The sequence below is a fragment of the Xiphias gladius genome, chromosome 17, assembly GCF_016859285.1.
Source record: "Xiphias gladius isolate SHS-SW01 ecotype Sanya breed wild chromosome 17, ASM1685928v1, whole genome shotgun sequence".
NCBI classification, from domain to species: domain Eukaryota; kingdom Metazoa; phylum Chordata; class Actinopteri; order Istiophoriformes; family Xiphiidae; genus Xiphias; species Xiphias gladius.
Genome location: NC_053416.1, coordinates 13,487,501 through 13,512,571, shown reverse-complemented (window position 1 = coordinate 13,512,571; position 25,071 = coordinate 13,487,501). Strand labels below are relative to the sequence as shown.

Here is a 25,071-nt window from a genome sequence, read left to right as displayed (position 1 = left end):
TTTTTCTGGAAATTACCTTGACCTTAAGCTAGTCTGTGGTGCATTTTTCCTCATTACTCCCTGTCACGCCCCAAAAAACAATAGTGATTTTTAACTAAAGTAGGTCATCAGTGCGAGGTAAACCAGTCCATCATTACCACCTTTCAGCCCTCTGCAGCTTGAGAATTTCTGAGTGGTTTATCTTTTTTTTTAAAATTTAGTAAGGAACCACAGTTTCAGTTTATGTTTAGTTTATTTTTTTGTGACCCCAACTCTCTCTCTCTTGCCCTATTTTTCTCCCTTGCTTTCACTTCACTGGTACTGAGGCTTATTGGTGTGTTTGAAGGATACCTAGAGACATCACGCCTAAACCACAACTTACATGATTTGTGAAACAGCATCTGAACCCATGTGAAAACACAAACAGACTAACGGGAGACCCCCCTTGTTATGTTCTTGTTTGAGCACTGATGTACACTCACTACCCCTGTCAGCCACATTCTTCACAAAACTGATATAAAAATGGTCCACAGTATAAAAAAGGTTAGGGAACCCTGCTATAGATTATATAGATAATGGGGACACTGTTCCTAGAAAAAGATATTTGCTGTTGAATCTTTTTTTTTCAACGATTTGAGCATTACAAACATAATCCTATACATCTCAAAACCTAAGCAAAACCTACATGTCTGCACAGCTAGATACCACTGGAAGTAAAGCATCATACACAGACGTGGAGACAGATACACTTCCATACATACTCTCAGGGGTATGGGTATATGGATGCGTTCCTCACATGTGCATTAGAAAACATGATAGCTAACTGTGAGAGCAAGAAGAATAGTTTTTTTTTTTGTATTTGGCTGAATAAGACGAAAAAGAATAGGGCCCAGAATGGGAAACACTGAACTTCAAAGGACCCTTGCAGAAAAAGACGGAAATCATCAAATGGCCTTAAGTGAGAAAATGTCTGTTTTCTTTTGTCATTTGGGTGACATGATCCTTTGAATCCAGTTCTTTCTAATGACTACGCTGCTCTCCTGGTGTCTAGTCTCTTGTAATATTTTTTCAATTTGTGTCATTTGTTTCTTTCATTGGTGAAACTTGATATCTCAACGCATCTCAATTTTATTTTTAGCCTTTAGATGATGTCAGCAACTGAGTTTTTTAATACATTTCATTGAAAAGAGTTTTCTTAATCCACTATATCACTGAGTAAACAAAGTGTTTGAGGAACAGAAGGCATAATCCAGTAATCATATATATATGGATTGTGTGAGACACCAATATAGATACATCATCTAGTTAAAAAATTGAGTTACAGTCAAAGGTCTATACTCTAGACCCATTTTTATTACAAACTTGCACAAATGTCCGACTGAGCCTGCTGCAGCTGTTCTCACTGATTTGGTGTCAAAAGGTAAAAGGTTGAACACAGCATGGAGCCGGCTAGATATGTTATTTGGTATTAACTGAGTCATCACAAAAAATACTCATCTGCCCTTTTCGATTGCACCTGCTCTGTTCTGACAGGGATTCATTAATAATGTTTTATCAGTGCCCACATTGACTATGAGTGACTGACTCATGACTTCATAACTTTGACTGAGCAGTAATTTTCAACCCTTTGCACAAGGTCACTGTGGAAAATAATAATCATATTAATCGTATTATGTTTTAATTATATTCTCTTTTGACATGTTTCGGACAAGGCCAGAAACCCTTGTTGACTTGACATTCCTATTCATGATTTCTATTAGATTTCCAACAAACCTATACTGCTAACTTATAGTATTTTGTTAATTATTTTAACATAAAATGGTCATCTTTGAAGTATGTTAATGAAAAGAGCATCTCAATCCAAACAGTTTTATTTCGTCTTAAAACAAAAACACCCCCTACAACCAGAAAAAAAGAAAATCACAAATGTATGTTCCGCGATTCTACCTCGTCAAGAAGAAATCCTGATGCAATCAGGATTTTAAGACTTGACTTGACAGCTAAAGTATGTCAGTGCCAATATCCATCCCATGGTTTTCCTGAAAGTGGGAAACGTGGATCCTCAGATGGAAAGAGAGCCTGACAGCTGAGGAATATTGATGATTTTGGCTGCTATATTTCATTTATTCATTTTAAAACCTTTGATTCTCACGGCCAGCGGGAATCTACATGGAGTATCTCTATTTTCATTTGAAAACTTTTTTCTCTTAGACACTGATCTGTCTGAATCTTAGCCTTTCATGCCTAACTTATAGGGGTAAGGAGAAGTCTTCAATGTAATGATTTGAATCCTTAACATCCAGTTTTCCCATTTTATTTCCCCAAGTGTCTTTACATTTGTTAATATCATCTTATTGCACTCTGTATGGGAGTATTAGATATGTATTGTTATCATGATGCAGCTCTGTATTGAAGCCATATTATGTTTACACTTTGTGAAGTATTCAAAGCCAAGTGCAGCCATCCAAGTTTTTATGTCTGCGCCATTCATCAAATGTAAATGTTCTATGTGTCTTGCGCATCAGTTTATACACATTTCTCCAAATTTAAGACTTGCATATTTGGTATCTTTGAAAACTTTGGGATCTCCCCTAATTTTTTAAAATGAAGTTCTCTATGTTTAAAAATGTTTGGCTGCACAGCAAGACCTGTTTTAGCTACAGTTTTAGTTATAGTTTGTTACGTTTTTCACCTGCTGTACCTATGGCATAGCTGTGTGTGTTTAAATCCAAAGGGCTGCGATGTTCCCCTGAAATCTGTAAAAACGACAAACTAACCATGCGGCAGAAGTATTTTCTTAATTAGCTGAGCGTGTCACCCTATTACTGAAGACTGTTGTTCACATACTGACTCTCTGTGAGCTTTAACAAATACAAGACAGGCTTGACTGGCTGACCTTTCCAGTGCACCTTCCTTTAATAAAGCACTAATTAAGAGTCTCATTACAATCGGAGAACTTGCCAATTAATACAGGGGATCATTAAATACATATATTTTGTTCCGACCATTCTGACACACTCAACAGTCAGTATAGGAGTCATGAAAACAGACATGACAGGGTTTCATTGAAATAACAAAAGTTTGTTACCAAATTACCAAAAGATGAAATGACCAAAGATTTGAAGGAGTAGCAACTTGGCTTACACTATTAAAAACAGTCTAGAAGGAAAGAGCTCACAAAAATCTTAAGAAAAAAGGGTCTCAACATTAAAAACACTCAGATTTTAGCGGTAAAACATACTATATGTTGTGTGCTACCGATGCATAAAAGATTCTACGATAATACACCTTATTTATATTTAATCTACAATGGCAGAGCTGCTTGAGATTTGATCAAAAATGTTAAAATATAGCACTCTCAAAAACGTTTGGAGGCCTACATGACAGCTCACAACTAAAGTTTGAAAAAAAGGAAAAAAAATCAAGACTGAATGTACTTTTTATTCTCTCTCAGACTCTTCTGTGCCTAAACTTTTAATGACAGAGAATTGTTTTGTTATTTCATGCTTCTACCTACATTAAGGCCTGCGGCTTGCAGTGAAATGTAGTGCTACATCTCTGCCTTCTGTCTGAAGTAGCAGCTGAGCAGTGAGTGTGTTAGTACAGTCACCTGCCTCCAGCCATGAAAAGAGGAGAGAGAGAGACTCTCTCACTGTCGGTGAGTCTGGCTCAAGGACTTGCTGTTAATCTACAGCATCAGTACTGTGACAGCAAACACCCTCACCGCTATACAAACATGCATACAGACACACTTGCATGTACACGTTCATATACATCAAGCAAACATGTATATATTCTGATCGCAGATGGAATCCAGTTCACCTTGAGGGCACTTTTAACGTTGAATGGTGTTCAGGCTAATAGCTGTAAAGTAGGTTAGTGTTAGTGTGTCAGCAGGGTTTTTTTTTTTGTGTACTCAACAGCAGCATTTTAAAGTAGTGCCGGGTTGAAACAGATCCATCCACACCAAGCAAGAGGCTACAAAGTATGATGATTTTTTATATATGTATATATACATATATTTATTCATATTTTATTTTTTGTGGGTTTGAACTTTGATAACACTCCAAAAGTTAAATCTAAATATTGAATTTCACATAGTAAAGACTTTCACAAATTTTCTTCAATTTTGTTTTTATTCCAACACTACCTCCAGACGATATACAGCATGCATGCAGATGGCACAAGAATTGGAATAGGAAGAAGACGAAGAAGACGAAAAAGAAGGAGGAGGATGACTAAATTGAACTGTGCATCTGTTTGGCTCTGTGGAGTGAGCGGCAGCTCTCAGATTATGCCTAACATACTTTGTTGAAATTTTCCATAAATCCAGAAAGGCCCGGCACAGAAACAAATAGTGTGATGATTAAATCCCTCGTCCACAGCAGAAAGTTGTGACAACATCACAATGTGGACAATTCTTTTTGATAAGCTAACAAACACAGGGGCGAGGCTCAACCTCAGGTCTTAACCTAGGTTAATATTGTATAATGGTGGTAAAGAACTGGCACCTAAATGTGTTTTGTTGCATAAAGTTTTGGGCATGTTTAAAGAAGTTAAACCTGAAAACCAAAACTTAATTGATAACAGAGCTTAAGCTCAAAAGGGTCTTGTGTTTTTCTAAATTTTAAGACACTGGGGTCACTTAATAACTTTTTGTAAGGCAAGCCTGATGCATGCTTAAGTGTGTATGTGACGTACCTGTATGCAGGTTCCTGTGTGTTCTCGGCACAGGCTGCAGGACAGAGCCCAGCGGCTAGCAGGGATGTGGGACACCTTGGTAATGGGTTCCATCTTCTCTGGACAGCCTATACTCACCTGCAGGGAACACATAACAAGGAGACATTCATACTGTATATCAGATAAAAAACAAAATTTATAATAAACATTGAACATTGTGCAGAGATTCATCCAATTTCTTAGGATTCTATTCAAAAGGAGATCTTCAAAATTCGCAAACAAAGGGAAAACTGAACCCACTTAAATATTGTACGTTCAGCTTTTTATTTGCAGAACTCATTTTGTAGCCTGCGATAAAATTGTCATGATAAAAATTTGTGACAATTATAATCAGTTTTTAATTTAACTCTTTTTTAATGCTGAACATTTAGCCGATTAATCGGTTAGTTGACTTACAGAAAATTAACTGACAAAAAATATTGTCAAAATTTCTCTAATTCTCTCATTGTAAATGGAATATCTTTGGGTTTTAGACTGTTGGTCTAACAAAAGAAGCAATAAAAACATCTCCTTGGGCTCTGAAACCCTGCGTTGGTCATTTTTACCATTTGTGGACCGAACTACTAAAATTAAAATTGTTAGTTGTGATGCCTAGTAGCACAGTTCAGGTGGAGGTCATGCTTCACCCATCTTTTTATTTATCACTACATCTTTGGATCAGCATCCGTTTTCATTTGATAAAAAGACCAGCAAACCTTCTACTGAAAAATGATAATCAACTCATTGTAGCTTGGATGATAATTACTTGAGTGTCTTCCAATTTCAAAGCCAAGATTCTGGATTAGCAAGTCTGTCCTTGGAGCCAGAGCAGGGACACATGTGCTGCTTGGAAAAACATTATTGTAAAGCCCAGTGTGACTCACTCTCTTTGAGCAGTCTATTCACAACGACTTTGGCTCTGAACCTCGCTGCACCAAATACAACCAAAAAGTCATTGACCTGTGCCAACCAGCCATGCAGAATAGAGTGGAGAGCACTCATCACCAAAGTGCCATTTCTTCCGTCCTTCCTCCACTGCCCTTTTTCTTTCCAAAAACCATACCACCGCTTTCACATTCACTTATCCACATTTTTGTACCACGGCCCTCTCTTCCTTGCCATTCATGCTTGAATTAACAAGCTGACGACTGATTTCTGCAGGTCACACCCTTGCCTCTCTTCATTCATTTGTCCCTCTATCCGATTTCCTTTCTTCCTCTCATCTTCTCATCCAAAGAACAAGCCCATGGCCTCGGCTCTTTCTGTTATTACTGATGTCTTTTGTACAGCACATTGAATAGGAGTGGGGTCGATTTTCACTTCACTACTTGAAGATGTCAATAGAATGTACAATTCAGACAATGTTCGCTTCTTTTTAACGGTTGATAACCGATAGATGGCTAAAAGGATTTAGTTTTCGAATGCTTGATTGGATTGTTCTCAACCATGATGCTCAAACATTGAGCACACATGGGTGTGTGGGGCGCACACACACACACATACGCACACTACCGCGCGCACGCACTCACATGTATGCCCACGCACGCATGCACACACGCACGCACGCACAAAAACACAATTCTGCCACCTTCCCCTCTTTTTGTGGTTTGTCAATACTGAAAAATTCGAAATGCAGCTCTCCATGTGGTAGGAGTGTGTTCATCTCTGTATGTGTAAGCACATGTCCTTAACATGCTCATTCCCCAACTTTTTCTAGCCCCAATTACTTCACATTTCAAATTTGAAATCAGTTAATTGGAAATGGGAGGAAATCACAGACTATAAGTCTTTGAATGTGTGCGTTTGTGTCTTGAAAAGCCGTTTAAAGAGAGACCTCTCTCTAGGGGTTGAAGGCAGAGGGCAGAAGGAAGCTACACACGCAACACTGCAGGGGGCTGTATCATTTGAAGGCTGGGTGGTGTGTTCTCACACTCACACACACACACACACACACACACACACACACACACACACACACACACACACACACACACACACACACACACACACACACACACACACACACACACACACACACACACACACACACACATCCAATCCAGCACTCTCTATGAATGACACACACCAAGCATGTTTATTTGTGTACACGTCTGCTATTAACACCTTTTAGCTCATGCAAACACACATAACTGAGACCACACAGGGACACGCGCACAAACACAGGAACGCAGACACAGCACAGACATGCAAATTATCTTTTTCCCCCTCCATGGTAGGAAGAGAAAACAAAAGCGAACGGAGCAACGAAAACAATTAGTCCAATCAAGGGTGACAGAAGGCAATTAGAAGTAAAAGGTTTGAGGTGCCAAAATCCACTCCATTACTGAGAAATCTGCTGGTGGAGTGCCTTCCTGAATAAACTGAAGACACATGACTGACTGTCTTTAACGAAGGCGTGAAGCAACATCCGTCCCTGAACCTCTGAAATGAACGGCTGCTTTGTGAACATTTGGAGCTTTCATAGGAGAGTCATTTCCAAAAGGTATCATCAAGACGCATCAAGTCAAAATGAGCAGCTGCTTGGGTGCACGCTTGAAAAACTGTTTCCTCCTGAATCAATTTACATTATCTAGAGAGTCTTAAAAGCGAGGTCTCGACTGAAGAAGCTACATGAAGTTTTTTAAGTATTTACTGTAAACAAGAAAACCCTAGTGAAAAAAACAGGTGCAAGTGTCTCAAATTCAAGGCCACCTTTCCCGTAAACCAAGTTGATTCAGATTTTGTCAAGTACACTCACACATCATACAGTATGTAAATTGAGAGAATTACAGGTTGTAATCATCCCTCCTCTCCATACTGACTGTGAAGCAAAAATCTTTCCAGAGCGATTTCACTGTAAGGGTTTAAGACCAAACCTATTCTATTTAGCTGCTTTCAAAATTTAAAAATACGAAATTGCCTGGTGGCAGAGAATGTAAAATTCAACAAAAAGTCACACAGAAACTGCAATTCCTCTCAACAGTGGCTTTCTATGTATACCATGGTAATACTGATGCTAAACATTCAATGTGGTAATTACATAGTGACTATAAAATCCTAGCTTTACAAAAGCAGAAACATAATGTCTTGTATTTTTAAATACTGTTGACTTTGAATTGACTATTTAACTCAGACACTATATATATGTTTCCTATCAACCCTCAAAGGAACAGCGCATGAATCCATTATGTGCACAAACCCCAGTATAGTTTATTTGTACTCGTGTTTACATGCTTAGAGAATGTTTACCAAGCTAACTAAGTACCCATCGACAAGGTCACACTCATTGCCAAATCTTCCATTACAGAGATCTGCACTGCTATGGTGTGTCTTCTACATCCTCGGTGGGAGGGATTTTTTTTCCCCGGGATCACAAACAGCCAGGTGCACCCACAGCTGAATGATTACACTTTGAGCTACTGATGTGCCTACAGGCTCCCCTTTCACTGGAAGCATCAAGTCTTGCCCCAACTAGAGGAAATGTAGAAAATGACTACCTTAAGCAAAAGAGCACACTGAGGTTCGACTGAGAGTGTGCATGAAAAGGAAACTGGAACAGTTTATTGATAATAAATCCTAGATTATATCACATATTGCTGTAGCTTACTGACTGATTTTAAAAGATAATCTACATCCGACCGTGTTTGGATCTTTTGTCCATCCCCGTGTCTTCGCATGGGTCTCACCTCAGGGATCCATAAGGCACAGCTGACGTGGACCCACTTGGTTCCACTGCGGGTGGGCTTGAGGGCCCCCCCTCTCTTGGGGCAGAGCAGACATTTGGGCTGGACGCCCAGAGCGCAGGTCCGACACAGCCAGTTCCCCTGCGGTACCTTCAGGATGCCATAACATGCCTGGGACAGGGAGACAGAGAGAGCGATGACTGACAAATTTAACTTGCTATAATGTGTCTTTATTTGGATATTTTGGGAAAGCCTGGCTCTGTCTGAAGGTACAGCTTATCAAACAAAACATAACGTGATAATTACTGCACTTTAGAGGTACCGTTTGGCAGATTTTGTTGTTTTGGACAGAACCAGGCTAGTTGTTTCCCCGTGTTTGAAGTCTTTATGCTAAGCTACCCTGCTACTAGTTATCGCTTCATATTTACTGTACAGACACGAGAGTGGTGTTGCTGTTCTCATCTAGCTAAAACATTTTTTTTAAAAACATCAAATTATGCCTTTAACATAGTTTGCACAGTCAGAGGATGGAAAGTTGACATGGCAAATGGAGCACAATATTAAAAGACCATACAGGTGGTTTTGCATGCTTAAGCCCGTTAACTAATTACACTTAATTTAAACTACTGGTGACCATTTTTCTTATCTTTCAGGCAGCCACTGCTTTCGGTTTATTTCAGTGCACTATGAAAATAAACTTGTGCAACAGGAAATTTACTTAGATCTACTACAGTAAATATTCACCGTAGTCTCCTTTATCATTGTACTTTAATTTTTCTTTGTTGACGGTATGTTATCATTGCAAAATGACTGTAATGAATCTCCAACATCTGAGGTACGATAGTCAGCTTATTGGTCATCACACGTTGCCATCATTTGGTTGCCAACTCTCAGGTTTTGGGGGCAAGAATGTTTCAACAAGCACAAAAAACAAATCATACCTGCTGCCTACTATGTAACTTTTACCAAATCTTGCTTTCTGAAGCAAGTTTTGAGCATAAAGTAAAACAAATATAAAACATATATTATGCCAGTAATTTTTCTACTAAATATATACTAAATTTCTGCCAAATATATGCACAAAGGTCTACTACAACATGCAAAATCATTGGTATGATCTTATCATAATCTTGCTGTTTCAAAATTAAAATAACTTTTTGTATACTTTTCATTTTCTGTATACTTTTCCTCATTGTAAAATGGATGACATTGTCATTTGTTTATAGTTTCATTTCTTTTTTTAACTGCTTCAATAAAGTAGCATGAGAGGAGTCAGAGGGGAGAAAGAACAATGATTTAAACGGGCTGGATTTGAACCCAGGCATAATTTTAACCAGCTATGCCGCAAGGCAAACCCATCATGTTGTTTTTATGTCCCATTACCCCATTACTTTTCATTTATTTTATTTTCTGTGGTGGCTGCTTCTGAAGCAAAAATTTAAAAAAGTAATTACAGTCTGCTGCTTATTTCTCCTCCTGTATGAAAATGGTGAATTCACAAATTTCAAAGTGACACATGCAAAAACATTCTTCCTACTTCCCTTTTGCTTCATCTTACAGCTCTTTGAAAGCTGTGCTCGCTGCCGTTCCAATAAAACACAAGCACGCACACACACACACACACACACACACACACACACACACACACACACACACACACACACACACACACACGTTTCTTCCCATATCATTGACCTCTTTTTTATATTATTGTCCTAGCCAAAATTTTTCTTTCAAACAGAATTGCATCAACTTACGGAAGCAAGACATTATCAAAATGCCACTTGGTGTTGTTTTAAAACACAGCAGGTCATTGTATCATCAGTGCTCAACCCATTTCCCCTTCCGCCAACACACAGCAGTGCCATGAAAGTTTTTCATGCCATCATAATAGCACACTGACTTACATTTCATGATATCCAGTCCCTCAAGCTCAGAAACAGAGAATGACTTTATTGTCAGACGTGATTTACTCCTGAGAGTGCCTCTACTGTGGCGAATAAATCATTCTAAACACCACTTTCTCTGCCATTATTACTACTACATCTCCATCGGTCTATCAAATTTAATTTCTAAATGGTAAAGTCAAACTATAGTTGAGGTCCAAATGCAATTTCGAGGCCAAAATCCCCAGAGTGTCCCCAAACACAATTTCAGGAACAACTGCTGCTACATTCAAAACTGGCCTCAGTATGCAATCACTCACCCTATTTCACAGAGGGAAGGATACATCACATGTTAGATGGCTGAAAAGCTAGAATGTATGATCAATCATAAGAGGATAAAACGAAGTAAAGGTAGGGAAAAACCAAAACGATCTTCACACTGACACATTGGTGTCAGAGTGAAAGGCGCACCAAATCAGAAATCAAAGATTCTGTCTTCATTAAACGCAATTAAAGGACCCTTTTTATTTTTATTTTATTGATTAAACAAAAATACTTCAGTAAGAAAGGCCTGTATTTTTACCTGCTGAAGGTCAAAGAGACGGCCTTACTAGGGAAGCAAGAGAGAGTACTGGTTGTGTTTACTCTACAAAAGCAGTAATATTACTTAGTATTCCCTGGTAACAACAATTTCTTTCACTGCTTGTTACACTTTTTTCCATGACACCTCCATTTTTGGCAGGTCCCTCTTTTTCTAGCTAACAAAAACTGGGAAAACGCTAAAGGAACCCTTTGGTTTTAGCAACTAGCGGTGCTGTGGAGTAACATTCTACCAGAATGTGCACGAAGTCAAGCAGCAGAAAAGAGGTGACTTACTACGAATTTCTGCCTACTAGAAGACCAATAAAGGTGGTTGCAGTCATGCGTCATTTAGGTAGTAATGCACCAGTAAAAGAGAAGAAGACTGTAAGCTGATTTAAAACCAAACAATAAAGGCTGAAGCAAATGTAAATGTTTTAAGAGGCAGCAAGTGCAACCAACAGATTTTTGGGCCCCCTGAATACAAACTTTGAATGTAAAGGAAACATATTTATTTACAATGAAATACTACAGGTATTCTACCTGTTCCCTTCACTTCTGTTTCGCTTCTGGTTCATTTGGGTTCATTTGTGTTGACTTCCTATGCATTCATTTTTGTTTAGCACCTTTTAAGGTGTGCTTTCCCCATATGCAAGGCATTCTTTTTCAGCACAAACGCTGCTAGTACAGAGTTAAAAAGCTGCCAAAAAAGGACAGGTGCCTATAAAAATGTACAAATCTTTAGTGATAATCACTCAGCATATTACTATAGATCAGTTCCTCGGTTTGTGCCTTTTTCATTGAAAGTCTCTGTATGCCTGTAAATCAATGCAAATATGAATAATTCACAGTTATTTATTTATTAATTCATTCGTTCCCCAATTGGTTTTCTCAGCTTGTCTCTACATGATATACACAGTGGATAAAGTTTAATGAACGGTAAATAAAACATGTTCAGTGTTCTCACCGATGGATAGTTTCCAGAGGGTTTCAATAAATTCAGTAACTGGTAGACTAAAGAGCTACACAATAAAACTAAACTTTCTTTTCATCAGAATGCATGCATGAGATGAAAAAAAAGTTTTGATCCTGTTTTTGATGTTTTTCTAAACAATTCCACTTCAATTTCATTCATATTCATATAGAGTGAATGAAGATAAATCTAACAAACAACTATTTACTGATAACTTAGAAAAAGACCTTAAACAATAGACAATATTTGGTGTTATAGGCACTGAGCGAGATTTTTGTTCCCCACACACTGTGAGTGAAATATTCAGTGATAGACCAAACATGAGATTTAGTTTGAAGGTGGAGGTAACTATTTTCCATCCAATGTCTGACGACACTGAAGGTGTGTTCGCGCCAGCGGGATGGACAGAATAATTAACAGGGTGTCACTGTTAATTACTTACACTGTCATCGAAATTGCTACTATGTGTGTGCTTTCATGCCACTGACAAATAAAACTGGAGGGAGAGAAATGTGAGTGCCATACTTAATGTAAGGCAGCGCTGAAGAAAACAGCTGAACCTTGTCTTTGACCTTGATTTTGTATTTTTAAGCTTTTTTTTCCCCCCAATGAGATTTTCTTATCCTGTAAAACAAGAGTTTGAGAAAAGCCAAAAGGATGGCCAATAAACAAACACATACAAGCACGCACACACAGACATAGGCTTCAACAGAAATATGAACAAATTAAATCACTTAATTCCTGACCTGATGAACACAGACGTTGCACTTGTCGCAGAACACCATTTCGTTGCCGTCCTCTCCCTCCGGGGAGCGGCAGACATCGCACACCACGTCCTCGTCATATTCGATACCCAGGCCTTCCTCCGTCTCGATGGCCTGCTGCATCTTCTCCTCACACACGCTCTCCAGCTCGACCAGAACACACTCCATCGTCAGCTCATCCAGCTCTGGTAAGGCTGGAAGACAGAAAGTAAAACGATTAGTCTGTTTATTCTCTAAAACCCAACTAGAAGACTGACACCAATCATCCAAGACTTGCATGAAGGAAGGGGAAGGATGGCTGATTTGAGGAGTGCGTTTTTGCTTCTGTGAAGCACATTATCGTCGTTGTCTTACACTGACACATTCTGTTTTTCTATAAGAGAGAAGAAAGGAGAGTCTTAATGCACTCCCGCTGTTCAAAACATTTAAAAAGTGTTGAAAGCAGAGGTTGAGACGTTACCACTGGGATGAGGGATGAATATTTTAAAGAGAAATGAGCCTGTGCAATGCAATTAAAACTAAGAGTGAAGTTACAGGGTCAACACTCAGCTTTCTTTTAGGATAACAGTAATAGGAAGCTGCTCATAGGAAACTTATAACGTTTGAGCCAATTTAGGAGCTTCAAGTTATTTTTGGCCAAACACTTTGTCTCACACTTTAATTGGAAGCGCACACAGCTTTCCTTTGGATTTACACTTAACAAGGTCACTTTCTGTTTTTGTTGAGGCATCTTGGATGAAACGTGCTGAAAATTAGCTGCACAATGTGGGTGTATGTGGCTTTGCAGTTGAGTCTTTGCTAACCAGAGAGAAGCAGAGAAATGCTCCACGTTCTCTATCACTACAAGTCCATTTACTATCAAAGCCAAGGACGACGCAGTCTGCTGTTAAGATCTTCTTGCCCACAGCTCAGTTTACCATGCCAATGTGTGTCGGCATTAGCATTACTATTCCTGCTCCATTTGGATCTCAAAGTAGTGCCTTGCTCTAAGGCTGGTTAATAGTTGATGGAAACTGATTCCACTGGCAAATGCAAGCTTTCAAACTCATAAAAAATAAAGGATTTAAAGTACAAGGAAAATAAACAGTCTGGTTTCCAGTATGGCATATTATTATCTCATTACATGCAATGAGATTACAGTGATTATAGTGAGTAGTAAAGTATCTTTTTCTGAAATAAATGATTATTTGGATAACTATTCAAAAACAAAACAAAAAAAAGGCATTTTAGATGATATTACTTGGAGACTGTAATATGCCACAAATCCTGAATGCTGGCTGTAAATGAAGACCATGCCCACACAAATCAAATCACAGTCTGTAGAGTTGAGTAAATCTATTGCTCTGCTACAATCTCTAATAAAAAAACATTCAGCATAAGGTGATCATTTTTACATTCAGTATGTCCATTTTTCTGTCACACTGCCTCTCATTGCCTTGCCTGAATCCTCCATGCAGCAGTAAAGAAACTTCTGCTGTCCTGGATTCTGCGGTTGAGGATTATTTATTTGAAGGATTCAGCACTCAGTTGGGAGTTGTTGTTTTTTTTAAGTGGAGCCGAACATCCGGTGTCTCTATCTGTTATTTATGCCACTCAATCCCTTACCACCCAAAAATAAATAAATAAATAAAAATAAAATAAATAAAAATTTAATTTACTGATCCTGGAGCATCTTATTGCCAACATGGTTATCGTGCAACCTGAGTTTCACATAAAGAAATAAAGCTTGGACTCACACAACTCCAACCAAAAAACATTTATTCTTCTGCATTATTTTGGAAATAAATCAGCTTTAATAAAAAAGGTAAAGACCTGCCGCTGATGCTGAATACCAGTCAACTTGACTAGTCACACATTAGTCTCGAATTTGGCAAGAATGAAGAACTAAAGGGAAGAAACTATGTAAAGGTAGTTGTTTTGAATTTAGAAGCTGCTTTTGAAACACCATAGAAAAGGGAAGCAGAGTTAGATATTAACTTGCTCTGCCATTTACATCATGACATTATTCAAACATGACGTGAATGTGTGTAGTGTCTGTACTGGGTGAACTTTCAGTACCTTTACTGTATATTTATCTTCTGTGGATGTTTCCGTGTTTGTACATGTAATAGCTGTGTGCACAGGCATATACCAGTTTAACACTGTGAGTGTATCTGTTTTTCTCAAGGTAATACAGCATTCATCATGAGCGCGCACACATGCACACACGAACGCGCACACACATATACACACATGAACTGAATCTTTTTCTTTACTTTTGTTTTACTGCTTTTATTCTGTATCCATACATTCTGCGCCTTTCTTTACTTTTCCAATTTTATTTTACTGAATGCATTATAATGCCATTTGGCCTGATCTTTAATCATAAGAATTGTCTCTATTATTACTGAAGGACTGTATGTTTTTCAGCTTTTCTGGCCGCTACAATGGCCTTGTTTTCTACAAGAAAACAGGTTTCAGCTAAACCGAATAACCTGAAAATCAAATTAACTCCACCTTTAAACCCAATGGAAAAAGTGTTTAAATAATTAAAGTTACAATGTGTCCAGTACAAACACACTGTGTCTGATTAAACACACACTCATATATAAGTTTGTAGTATTTGGATGAATGAGATAGAAAGTGCTGAATCATCCCATCATGAGCCCAGCAGAACCAATCAACCGTCTGTTTGATTGGTCTAGCATTGAACGTTATGAGAAATAACCCGCTTCTTCTCCAGGAAAAGCCTCTGTGTGTGTGTGTGTGTGTGTGTGTGTTTGTGTGTGTGTGTGTGTGTGTTTTAGGGAGAATGTGTCCCAGAAATAGGGTCCGAAACCCCAGCGGGGATTTATAAACACAATTACTACGTTTTATCTGAAAGGAGCCGATCAGATATTGAATAAAATGGTGGAGATGGGAGAGATGCTTGGGGTCGGCAGTTGTCACCATGGCAAAATGGAGGATGCAGCAAAGCAGAGGGGAGAGAAAGTGACAGAAAATTGTAGAGGAGGAACAGAGAAGATAGGGAAAGCAGCGATGATAAATGAGAAGAGGAAGGAATAACCAGAGCAAGGAAAAGTAAAGAAAGGAAAAGAGGATGTGCAGCTACAGTACATAATATTCAGAGAATCTGCTGTGTCAGAAACCAAACAGCTGTATATACCAAATGAAGGTTTGGGGACTGTAAAGGGGACATGAAACTAAAAGAAAGTGACTATTTGTAAAATAATACACAGTCAAAATTACTTTTAAGTAAGAAGTAAGAAACTCACCCTGTGTTCATTTCATTCCCCTGGGAGCCTTTGATATGAGATTATAATGGTAAATGCGGATGGTTTACATAACTTAAATTAACTTAATTTTTTTAATTTTTCAACTCTGAAGTCCTAGGAAAAAAAAATCACAAAACAAACAACCACTGTACCTCTTGATAGCAGTTGATTCTGTCGATGTGCAAGTATCAACAGCAAGGGGTTTTTGCAAAGCTTCTATAAGAAAAAATAATTCACCTCTCCTAATCATCTAAGTTTTAATCACTAATGGTCTCCAAAATGTAAAATTTTGCTGCTTTTGCTATTTTATACACTTTTATATCTTCAATATCACTGGGTCACTTTGGACTGATGAAAGGAAAATAAACAAACGCTATGAAGCAGAACATTGGACTCTGGCCATTTTTGACTTGTTTTCATACAGCTTATAGTCCAACGAATTCTGGATTCATTAAAAAATGAAAATATGATTTAGTTAGAGCCCTACCCAGGGATATGAATGTCACACAGTATAGGGTGAGGTATGGATGTGTCTTTTAAGCACATGTAGCTCTGGCACGTGAAGTCAATGAGACTGAAAGAAAAATCTGGGTAAGTTATTTCAAGACAGCATGCAGAAAGTAGCCAAGTCAAAACATGTAATTTTCACAACACAATATGACAGCAATTACAACCATGGTTGACGCCTTTGTAAACTCTTTCAACATGATGCAGGTGGCGGTCATGATCAACTACAGACATCTCAGATTTAATCGTGGACCTACATTTACATAGGTTTAGTGATGAGATTGTTCAGTTACATGTCAAAATGTTTTCTGGGTATTATCATCAAATTACACAGTAAATCAATCTGCACTCACCCATCTGTCTGAATTCGTGGTTGACCAGCTCCAGCCAGGCAACATCCAGATCATCCAGGTCATAGCAACTGTAGAGCTGGGTGGGAGGAGGCTGGCGGTCACCGTCCCTCTCCTGCCTACTGTTGGACAGGCCACCTGTCGACTCCGGCAGCAACCTGGGTCAAACAAAAAGATACATGCAGAAAGTTTATCACATGGTCTGGAAACACACCAGCAAATCTTATTTAACACCTTAAAAAAAAAAAAAATCGCTCCATGGTTAGTTTGGAAGGTAAATAAAACTAACTTATTGAACTTCTAATGGTTAATAAACCCAAATCTTGATCGACAAATTAATTAAGTAGCAACATACAGCATGGAGTGCAGTGGTTGCTGAGACCTCTGGGTTGCAGTCGTGTATCAGTATCAACACTTGTTCCAATACAGCGCAAGTATGTTATTGCATTAGCATAACATTCACAGCTGCATTAAGCATTAAAGTCATAACACAAGCTTTGGATTTTAACAGTTTTGTCTTAGCTCTACTAGCAGTTTTATTTTGATCTTCTGTGCTTGAGGGATCCTGGCTCACTTTACTTTGTCACGTCTTTGATAGTTAGCGCGCTTCTCAAGCTTTTACTTAAATAAACATATTCCAAATCGGGATAAAGAAACTGGCCCTTGGACAGACACCAGAACATAATACAATAATATTTTTTCAAAAATTAAAGTCACATTAAATTTAAGGCAAATTAGGAGCATATGTCAGCTATAACTCTTGAAAATAGTCCTTTGATATGTGAGTTTTCAAAGCAACATGGAACAGAGAGGCAAAATCATTTGAGCCAAAATTGCAGGTATATCAGTCAAATAATAAATAAATAAATGTTTCAGCAGGGAACTGTCTGGAAGATAATGACCCATGTTGGACCCCCTTGATATGAGACCACTAGTATCATGTTTAACACTGGTTGTCACACAAAATTGGATTGGATGATTACCAAAATAAAAGTTAAATTTTGTTTTAATTTTCTCTTCTCATCGATACACATGCTATCTTGCTATCCCTTGCCCACACATGCTTTCTCTCTCTCTCTTTCTCTTCAGGGAGTGGGTTAAATGAGGTTTAAATGTCAACCAAACTTTAACCAATATTATCCACCGTCCATCCTGCACTGTTCATGACAACAGGAATTACTGGGAAGCCCTTCTTATGTCTGGGGCTCTCCCTTACAGTCAGGTCCTGACCTCATGGTCCAGAAAGACTGAATCAGACTTTGACGGATGCCAAAAAAGAAGGGAAAAAAAGCTATCAAAACAATGACAAAACGAGTGGTTTTAAGCAGCAGTGACAGGAAGCTCCTCCAGGCCGTGTCTGGTCTCTAGAGCCTCAGGCCTGAATGTCTCTCTGTCAACAACAGCAGGAAATGGGGTCAGGAACTGTGCTCGACCCACTGGGAACCAATAAAGACTCAAACATGCTCATACACACGTTCATACACACACATACAGGCCCGCATAAAACATCTGGATGCTGTAAGAGCTAACAGAGACATGTTGACAAAATAGAGCAGAAACACAGTCAACAAACAAATGTCATCAGGCAGGGAGACACTATACCAGCTGACACACTGTTGAGACAACACACACTCTTGCACCCTCTCTCCAGAACAGCTCTGTGTTTGGCATAGTAACACACACACACACACACACACACACACACGCATACACACAAACGCACCTGTCTGGTATAGTTGTAACCTTTGTATGAAAAGGTGAAGTACATCAGTGATCACAACAACAAAACAAAACAACCTTTAACTCTCCGTTTAGTTCCCGTCTTCAACGCTTCATTATCATGCTGCTCATCAGTCTCCATCACTGATGTCGCCCTCAGATCAAGCAGCACTGGGATCATCATCATCCTCCTCTTCTTCATCATTATCATTACCCTCCCCATTACCATCACCACTACTGCCATCATCATAACAGCTGCCACAATTTCACTCAGTGATCTTCACTAGATACATTTTACATTTGTTGCCAGCACATTTATATGAGACATAAAAATAACAAAACAATAGAATAAATAATTGTTATAACAATTATTATTATAAAAAAGAACCACCCTTCCTTTTCACTTAATTCTCAATTCCAACAATATTCACGTTTGCATCACTTTCATCACCTCTTCACCTTCTCTTAACTTCACTCTGTTCGTCCACACACTCTCAATTTTGTCATTTTCTCCTCTCCTCGTCCCATCACTTCTACTTCATTTCGTGTCTCTTCCTGCCTTCCACCCATTTCACTTTCCCTTATTCTACCTTCTAATTTTGCTATCTTAGATGTTTTTCTGATAGGGAAAAGCATGAACATCTCTACACACAGTATAAACGTTCAGGACGATGCTGTCAGTGGCTTTCTTGTGTATGTGCAAATGCCCCAACAACCCTTGGATCCTTCCTTTCCCAGATCAATCGATGTCATCATCTTGGTAATATGTGCATCAGTGATCAATAGAATTCTCACTGCTGACAACTGCATCCATTAATTTAATCAAAAGCACAGATATGATCCATTTCTGTCTGCAAACAGCCAATTCGGATTGCCTGTAGAGGATCAATGGATGCATTTGTGTAATGATTAATCAATCTAAAACTCTACAAACTCTCTGAGAACAAAAGGCAGGAAACTTCTGGTATCAGCACGCACGCACGCACGCACGCACGCACGCACGCACGCACGCACCGAGCACCCACACATGAGGAATAGGTTTCATACCGGAGCGCTGGGCTGGTTGTTTCTGTTATGTAATGTTAAAAGCAACTTCAGTATCTTATTACATTTGTGGGTCGTGTTACTACATTATGAAAGGATAAGGCTGGTGATATTCTATAGTTTTTTTTGTCAACAAATCCCATAAAAAGACCAAAATCTTAAGTGTCTATGTCCATCTCCGTCGCTGTCTGTGGCAATCAGCCCGAAGCCCATTGGTTCTTATTGAAGATGTAACTCTTTAAAAACAGGACACAAATATAAACTTTCATTTTTAAAAAAAGTCTAAATAAATTTCTAAAACAGCTGGGCACTAGGGTTGCAAATAACGAATATTTTTATTGTCGGTTAATGTGAGGATTACTTTCTTAATCTGTTGATTAATTGTTTTGTCTATAAGATGTCAACAAAGAGCAAACAATGGCCTTTATAATTCACCATTTCTTGTTTCATTCGAAAAACAGTCCAAAACCCAAAAGATTTTCAATTTTCTATCATACATGACTAAGAAAAGCATAAATCTTCACAAGAAGAGAAATTGGGACTAGAAGATGGCTAAAATGATTATCTGATTACCAAAACAATTGAAAATTAAATTTTCTGTTGATCAACTATTTGATTGTTCGACTACCCGCTGAAGCTCCACTGGGCACTGTAATTTTTGTGAAACTTACTCCAGCGAGAGTAAATAGTGCATTTGTTGGGCACTATTTAACCTGCAGATTAATACATATCTGCTGCTCTGGTGAGTATTAACGACAGCAGGAAAGATAAACTACAGTGGCTATGTTCATGGTAATGACAGAACATGTCACCCAGTGCAACAGTGTGGCTCATTGCTATGTTTAATAGTTTTTGGATAACAATGCGCAGAGGGACTATATAAGGCTTTGGACACAGAAAATACTTGTCAGTAAAATCAATGCAGTGCTTGATTTATTGATAGTGAGAAAAGAATTTAGTATAACAGGGCAAAAACTGATTACTGAGTCCATAATGGGATAACCAGTCAGCAGTATAATATTCTGAGATGTTATCATCACAGTGCTGTTGGATTTTATGATATTCTTAGCTTTGTTTATTCTAATATGGACTTTATTACATTTTGTTTTATAACTCTACTGGTGTTTGTTTGGCTTCTGGCTGTGCCTGGCAGTCTTGATTTGCTTTCGCAACATGGGGATGTAATAAAAAAGAAAAAAAAAAAAAAAGTCAAAAGGAGAAAAGAAAATGTGGACAAAACACAAGATCATGAAAAGAAAACAGGGGACAAGCCAACGTTTTTGACACTGAGTAAATGATACCTGTACCAAAACCTGTGTAAATTTAGAGCAAAAATCGGAAGTCATCCACCTGCTACCTGCATCAGTTGGTGAAATTAGACCCTTTCTGTCTCACTGATATCAGTTCAAAACAGGTTGACCAATCATTCAAAGAGTTTTAAAAGAGACATAAGATCATGTTTTGTAAATTTGGTGCTTCCTTCTACCCTGCCAGTCAGATTTCTAGGTATCGTCTCTCTTTCACTAGGGTTTGGTGACATCGTCTCATAACAATGTCAAGTCATCCCATCTAATAGGATGTGACTCAGTGGGGGTCAGAGTACAATGTGTTCTTGTCAGTATTCTTAGTATCATATATCGTCCAAACACACATGCAGTGCGCACAAACACACACACACACACACACACACACACACACACACACACACACACACACAAAGACACACACATTACATAATGTAGATAAACAAAACCATTTGCAAAAGGTCTCCTATTATCTAGGGTTTATCATGACATAAAGGCAGAGATAAAGTACAGAGTCATCTGTCAATACTGAAGACAATTACAGCTCTATGCGAACATGTAAATTTTTATGGTATTAAAACCAATCCATAGAAATTTATATGAGGCAAAAAGCTTTAAACGTATGGACATTAAAAAATTGCATGTCATATTTTTGGATAATTTTACCTGCATTTGCATTTTACTGAAGGCTCTCTTCTCCCTTAAACTTTATATGTAACACATGCACTTTCAAAATTTACCTTTCAATACAGAAATTCATTTTAAAGCTGCTCCAGGGTGATTTTGTTTTGGATTGTGCTTGTAAACATTTCACTTCTCACTTCTTCTGCCAAAATCTCACAACACTGCTCATTACATTTTTAACTGGACAAGCAGGATGACTGTATAATTGCTCTGGATTTAGACTGATGTACTTTTACAGAAAAATCATTTATAGATATATCTGTGCAGCTTGAATGTGTGTCACCTTAAGGATCATTTGAAAGCTTATTTCCAGGACTTATTTGTCCCTGGTGTTTTTCACCGTCCATTAACCAACTGATAACCATTGATTTTTCAAAGCAGAGAAAGGCATACAATGTCTGACCTAAGAAAGACTTTTCAATCAGAAAACAAGGTAGCAGGTATCCTGGAACCAAAACAAAGCCGTTTAAATCTTCATTGTAGACAGATTTCAATATTTTACAATTTTAATTCAATAGATTTTTTTCCTTTTTAAACCCATTACTAGGATATGGGAAGAATATTTTTAGATAAAAATAATAATCATAAAGAAACCTACTAAATCACTTCTGTTTACATTTGAGGAGTCCTAATGAGAAGAGGAGCAGAGGGGGAATATTTAGATGTTCCCTCCTTAGAATCATAACAATACGACAGCCGAGTTTGCTTTGATCTTACTGGTGCGTCCCGTGAAATATTTATGAGGAGGAACTACACACTGTGGGGCTCCGATTCTCAAAAGAGCAAAAATCAAACACCCCCCTGACTCAATTCCTCTTCCAGCTCTGAGGCCCAGAGCAGAAGTGTTTGTGGTTTACTCCAATGGATGTGTCTCCGAGGAGCAGATGAGTGAGAACTGTAAAGTATATCTTGTGGTATAACGCTACTGAATAGAATGTTATATGAGCTTGGGCAGGGACGACAAGAGATTTATCTGTTTGTGTGTGCCTGAAAGTGAAAGAAAGAGCGAAAGAGATACCTGGGTCAAATAACTTATGCAAATAATTCTTCTGCCAGTAAACAGTTTTATTCCTACAACGTCAACAGCCTTAACTTCCAATGTAAACAGAAAAAGCAGGCTCAGTATGTGAATTTGGTCCTATTTTATGCAGATATCCTATAAAAAAATGACGAGAGGGAGAAACATATGACATATGATCACCCACAATTTAGCATTACACCTTTCTGAATTTCTCAATTTTGAGCAAATACCAAAGGTTTACTCTATTATAACTCATGTTTTTTGATTTGCAGTAATTTAAAAACTGCAAAATATGCAAAGAAATATAGTGATATGTAAGTAAATATTTGTATTTAAATATTTTATGGCAGGAAATGAAGACTGACTGTCAGTAAGTAAACAAGTAAATCAACTCAAATATTTTACAGTGACCATTTAAACTTTCTGATATTTGTATTGTCCCATATATTACAGGTTATACTGAGAGGTGTTTATAATATTTTGTCCATCCTATGTGTATCAGTATGGGTTGGCCAAATATTAGATCAGACCTCTCACCACAACGCAATGTAATTCAACAGCACCACAAACTAAAGCCCCCTTAATGATCATGAAGTTCAATCAGCACCTGTCTAAAACAGATTCAAGAACAACTGACATCTGCCCTGCAACTGTATGAAACTGCAAGGGAAAGGACAAAGCATGCAACAGAAGCAGAGAAATATATAAAGCTGGATTTAAAAAAGGATGATAGACAAAAAGAGAGAGAAAGAAAGCGGGTGTGAAAGACTCAGCCTAGTCTTTTTCTCTCTCTTCAGTCCCATATGTTTCTCACCACTGTGTAAATGTCACTTCCCTCGTTTTCATAAAACGTCTATAATAATCTCTTCTTAAGAAAGGATGAAGTGGATGGTGTTTACATAAGACATTTCCAGTGTGGGCAGAGCGACAGCGGCTGAGCTCAGCTCTCAGTCTGACTCTCGGCCCACACAGGACACATCTAGTTTAAACAGACATCAACTCCTGACAGATCACTCATGAAGAACAGGAAGTCCTTCTGAATAAGGCTGGAAACATACTGTATATGAAGCTAAACAGAAAAAAATGGGAGGGAGGAGGGCACGGAGGACAGATAGAAAGAAAGACAGAGCAAAAAAGAAATACAAAGGAACCGGGGGAAAAATAAGGTATGAGGGATTAAGGCAGGACAGGATAAAAGAAAAGGAACATAGCATGGAAGAAACTAAGAAATTTTCCAAAGAAAGAAAAGGACATCAAGGAGAAAGAAAATGAGCAATGTGGTATGATACAATAAGCTTGAAAATTTGAAAGATTCCCACTAATGTCGACCACAATATGCCACTTATCCTTCATTTACACTCCACAACTACCTTGCTATTTGCCATCTGCTTGTCTGAGAGCACACAACCCTAACAAGAGCTTAATTTTTTTTTTTTTTTACAACCTCACAGAAATTCTCTTAATTAGCTACAGACGATTAAATTTGCCAGTAACAGCTGTCATTTCAGCTGGCAATATCGACAATTTCCTTCAACAACTTTCACCTCCTCAAAACATGCAAGGACAGATTTGTTAATAATCTGAGCTATAATTGAAATTGCAGCAGTTGAAAGTTCAGGGTTTCTTAAAGCACTTTATAGTTGGAAGAAAGTCAGGTGACATTATTTCATTTTTGGTGACATAATATCAGGCTTATTAAGCTTCAGGGAGAACTTTTGGTGGGGCTAAATCACACAGCAAAGACCAAGTGTTTAATGAGTGAAGCCACTGTTGTCTTCACATTGCTGTCAGACACCACACTGAAGTTAGTTTGATAATGAGTTGGACACATTTTACCCATTAAGGCCAATTCATGAATTCCGCGTCCGCATGTCCGCAAGGGTCTGCAAGACTTTTCGTCATTTGCGATTGTAGTATGAAGAGAAGTGCGTCCGTGTCTGCAGCCCATGTCCATCCGAGGGCAAGTGGAAACCAAGAACTGGCCTTTAGAGTCTGCATCAGGTTGGAGTTAGTTTAAAGTTTGTATTAATAGGCTGGATCGATCAATCGCAGCGGTTTCCTCAGACTGCACACTTTAAATCGCAAGTTAAAGGAGGTAATAAGACGAGATGGAAGGGAAAAAAAGGAGGACAGATGGTAAGATACTTTTCTTCCAGTGTAATTTGATTTGGACTCCAAAAGTGTCAGGTTTAGTTAATTTGAAGTCAAGACTTAAAATTCTCCCCTTATTTTAAATTCCCCAAATGCGATACAATATATATCTAAGTTTTATGTTAAGTGAATGTAAAAAAAGTTTCTTTTACTCTTTATAAAGTCTATACACAAAATTAAAACCCCTATAAAGAGCTGTGACAATCAGTCAGTATACTCCAAAATACTTAAAGGGTGGTACTTTGAATACAAGATTAAATCACTTGTGCAGACATACCATTCTTGTCAGATGCAAACAATAACTTCCCTGTGTGTACATACTGTGGTCTGTGTGTGTGTTTGAAATAATCTCTCATTCTTGAAATACCTCACTGTCACAGTACGGCTGAGAAAACTGGCTAGTCCCTTTTCTTCCCTGTAATCCCTCTCTTTCTTCCCCTAGTTTTCACACCAG

At 38.2% G+C, this 25,071-nt stretch overlaps 1 protein-coding gene across 3 annotated transcripts in view; it reads right to left on the bottom strand.

The window, feature by feature from the left end:
• jade2 (jade family PHD finger 2) overlaps window positions 1-25,071 on the bottom strand; it is a 184,684-nt gene that overhangs the window by 62,585 nt on the left and 97,028 nt on the right. For all 3 annotated transcript variants that reach the window (XM_040151302.1, XM_040151303.1, XM_040151304.1), the window contains exons 5-8: window positions 16,698-16,852; window positions 12,566-12,777; window positions 8,385-8,552; window positions 4,681-4,797 (exon numbers count right to left, since the gene is read on the bottom strand). In XM_040151302.1, the coding sequence (XP_040007236.1) occupies window positions 4,681-4,797; window positions 8,385-8,552; window positions 12,566-12,777; window positions 16,698-16,852 (652 nt within the window). The remainder of the gene's footprint in view (window positions 1-4,680; window positions 4,798-8,384; window positions 8,553-12,565; window positions 12,778-16,697; window positions 16,853-25,071) is intronic.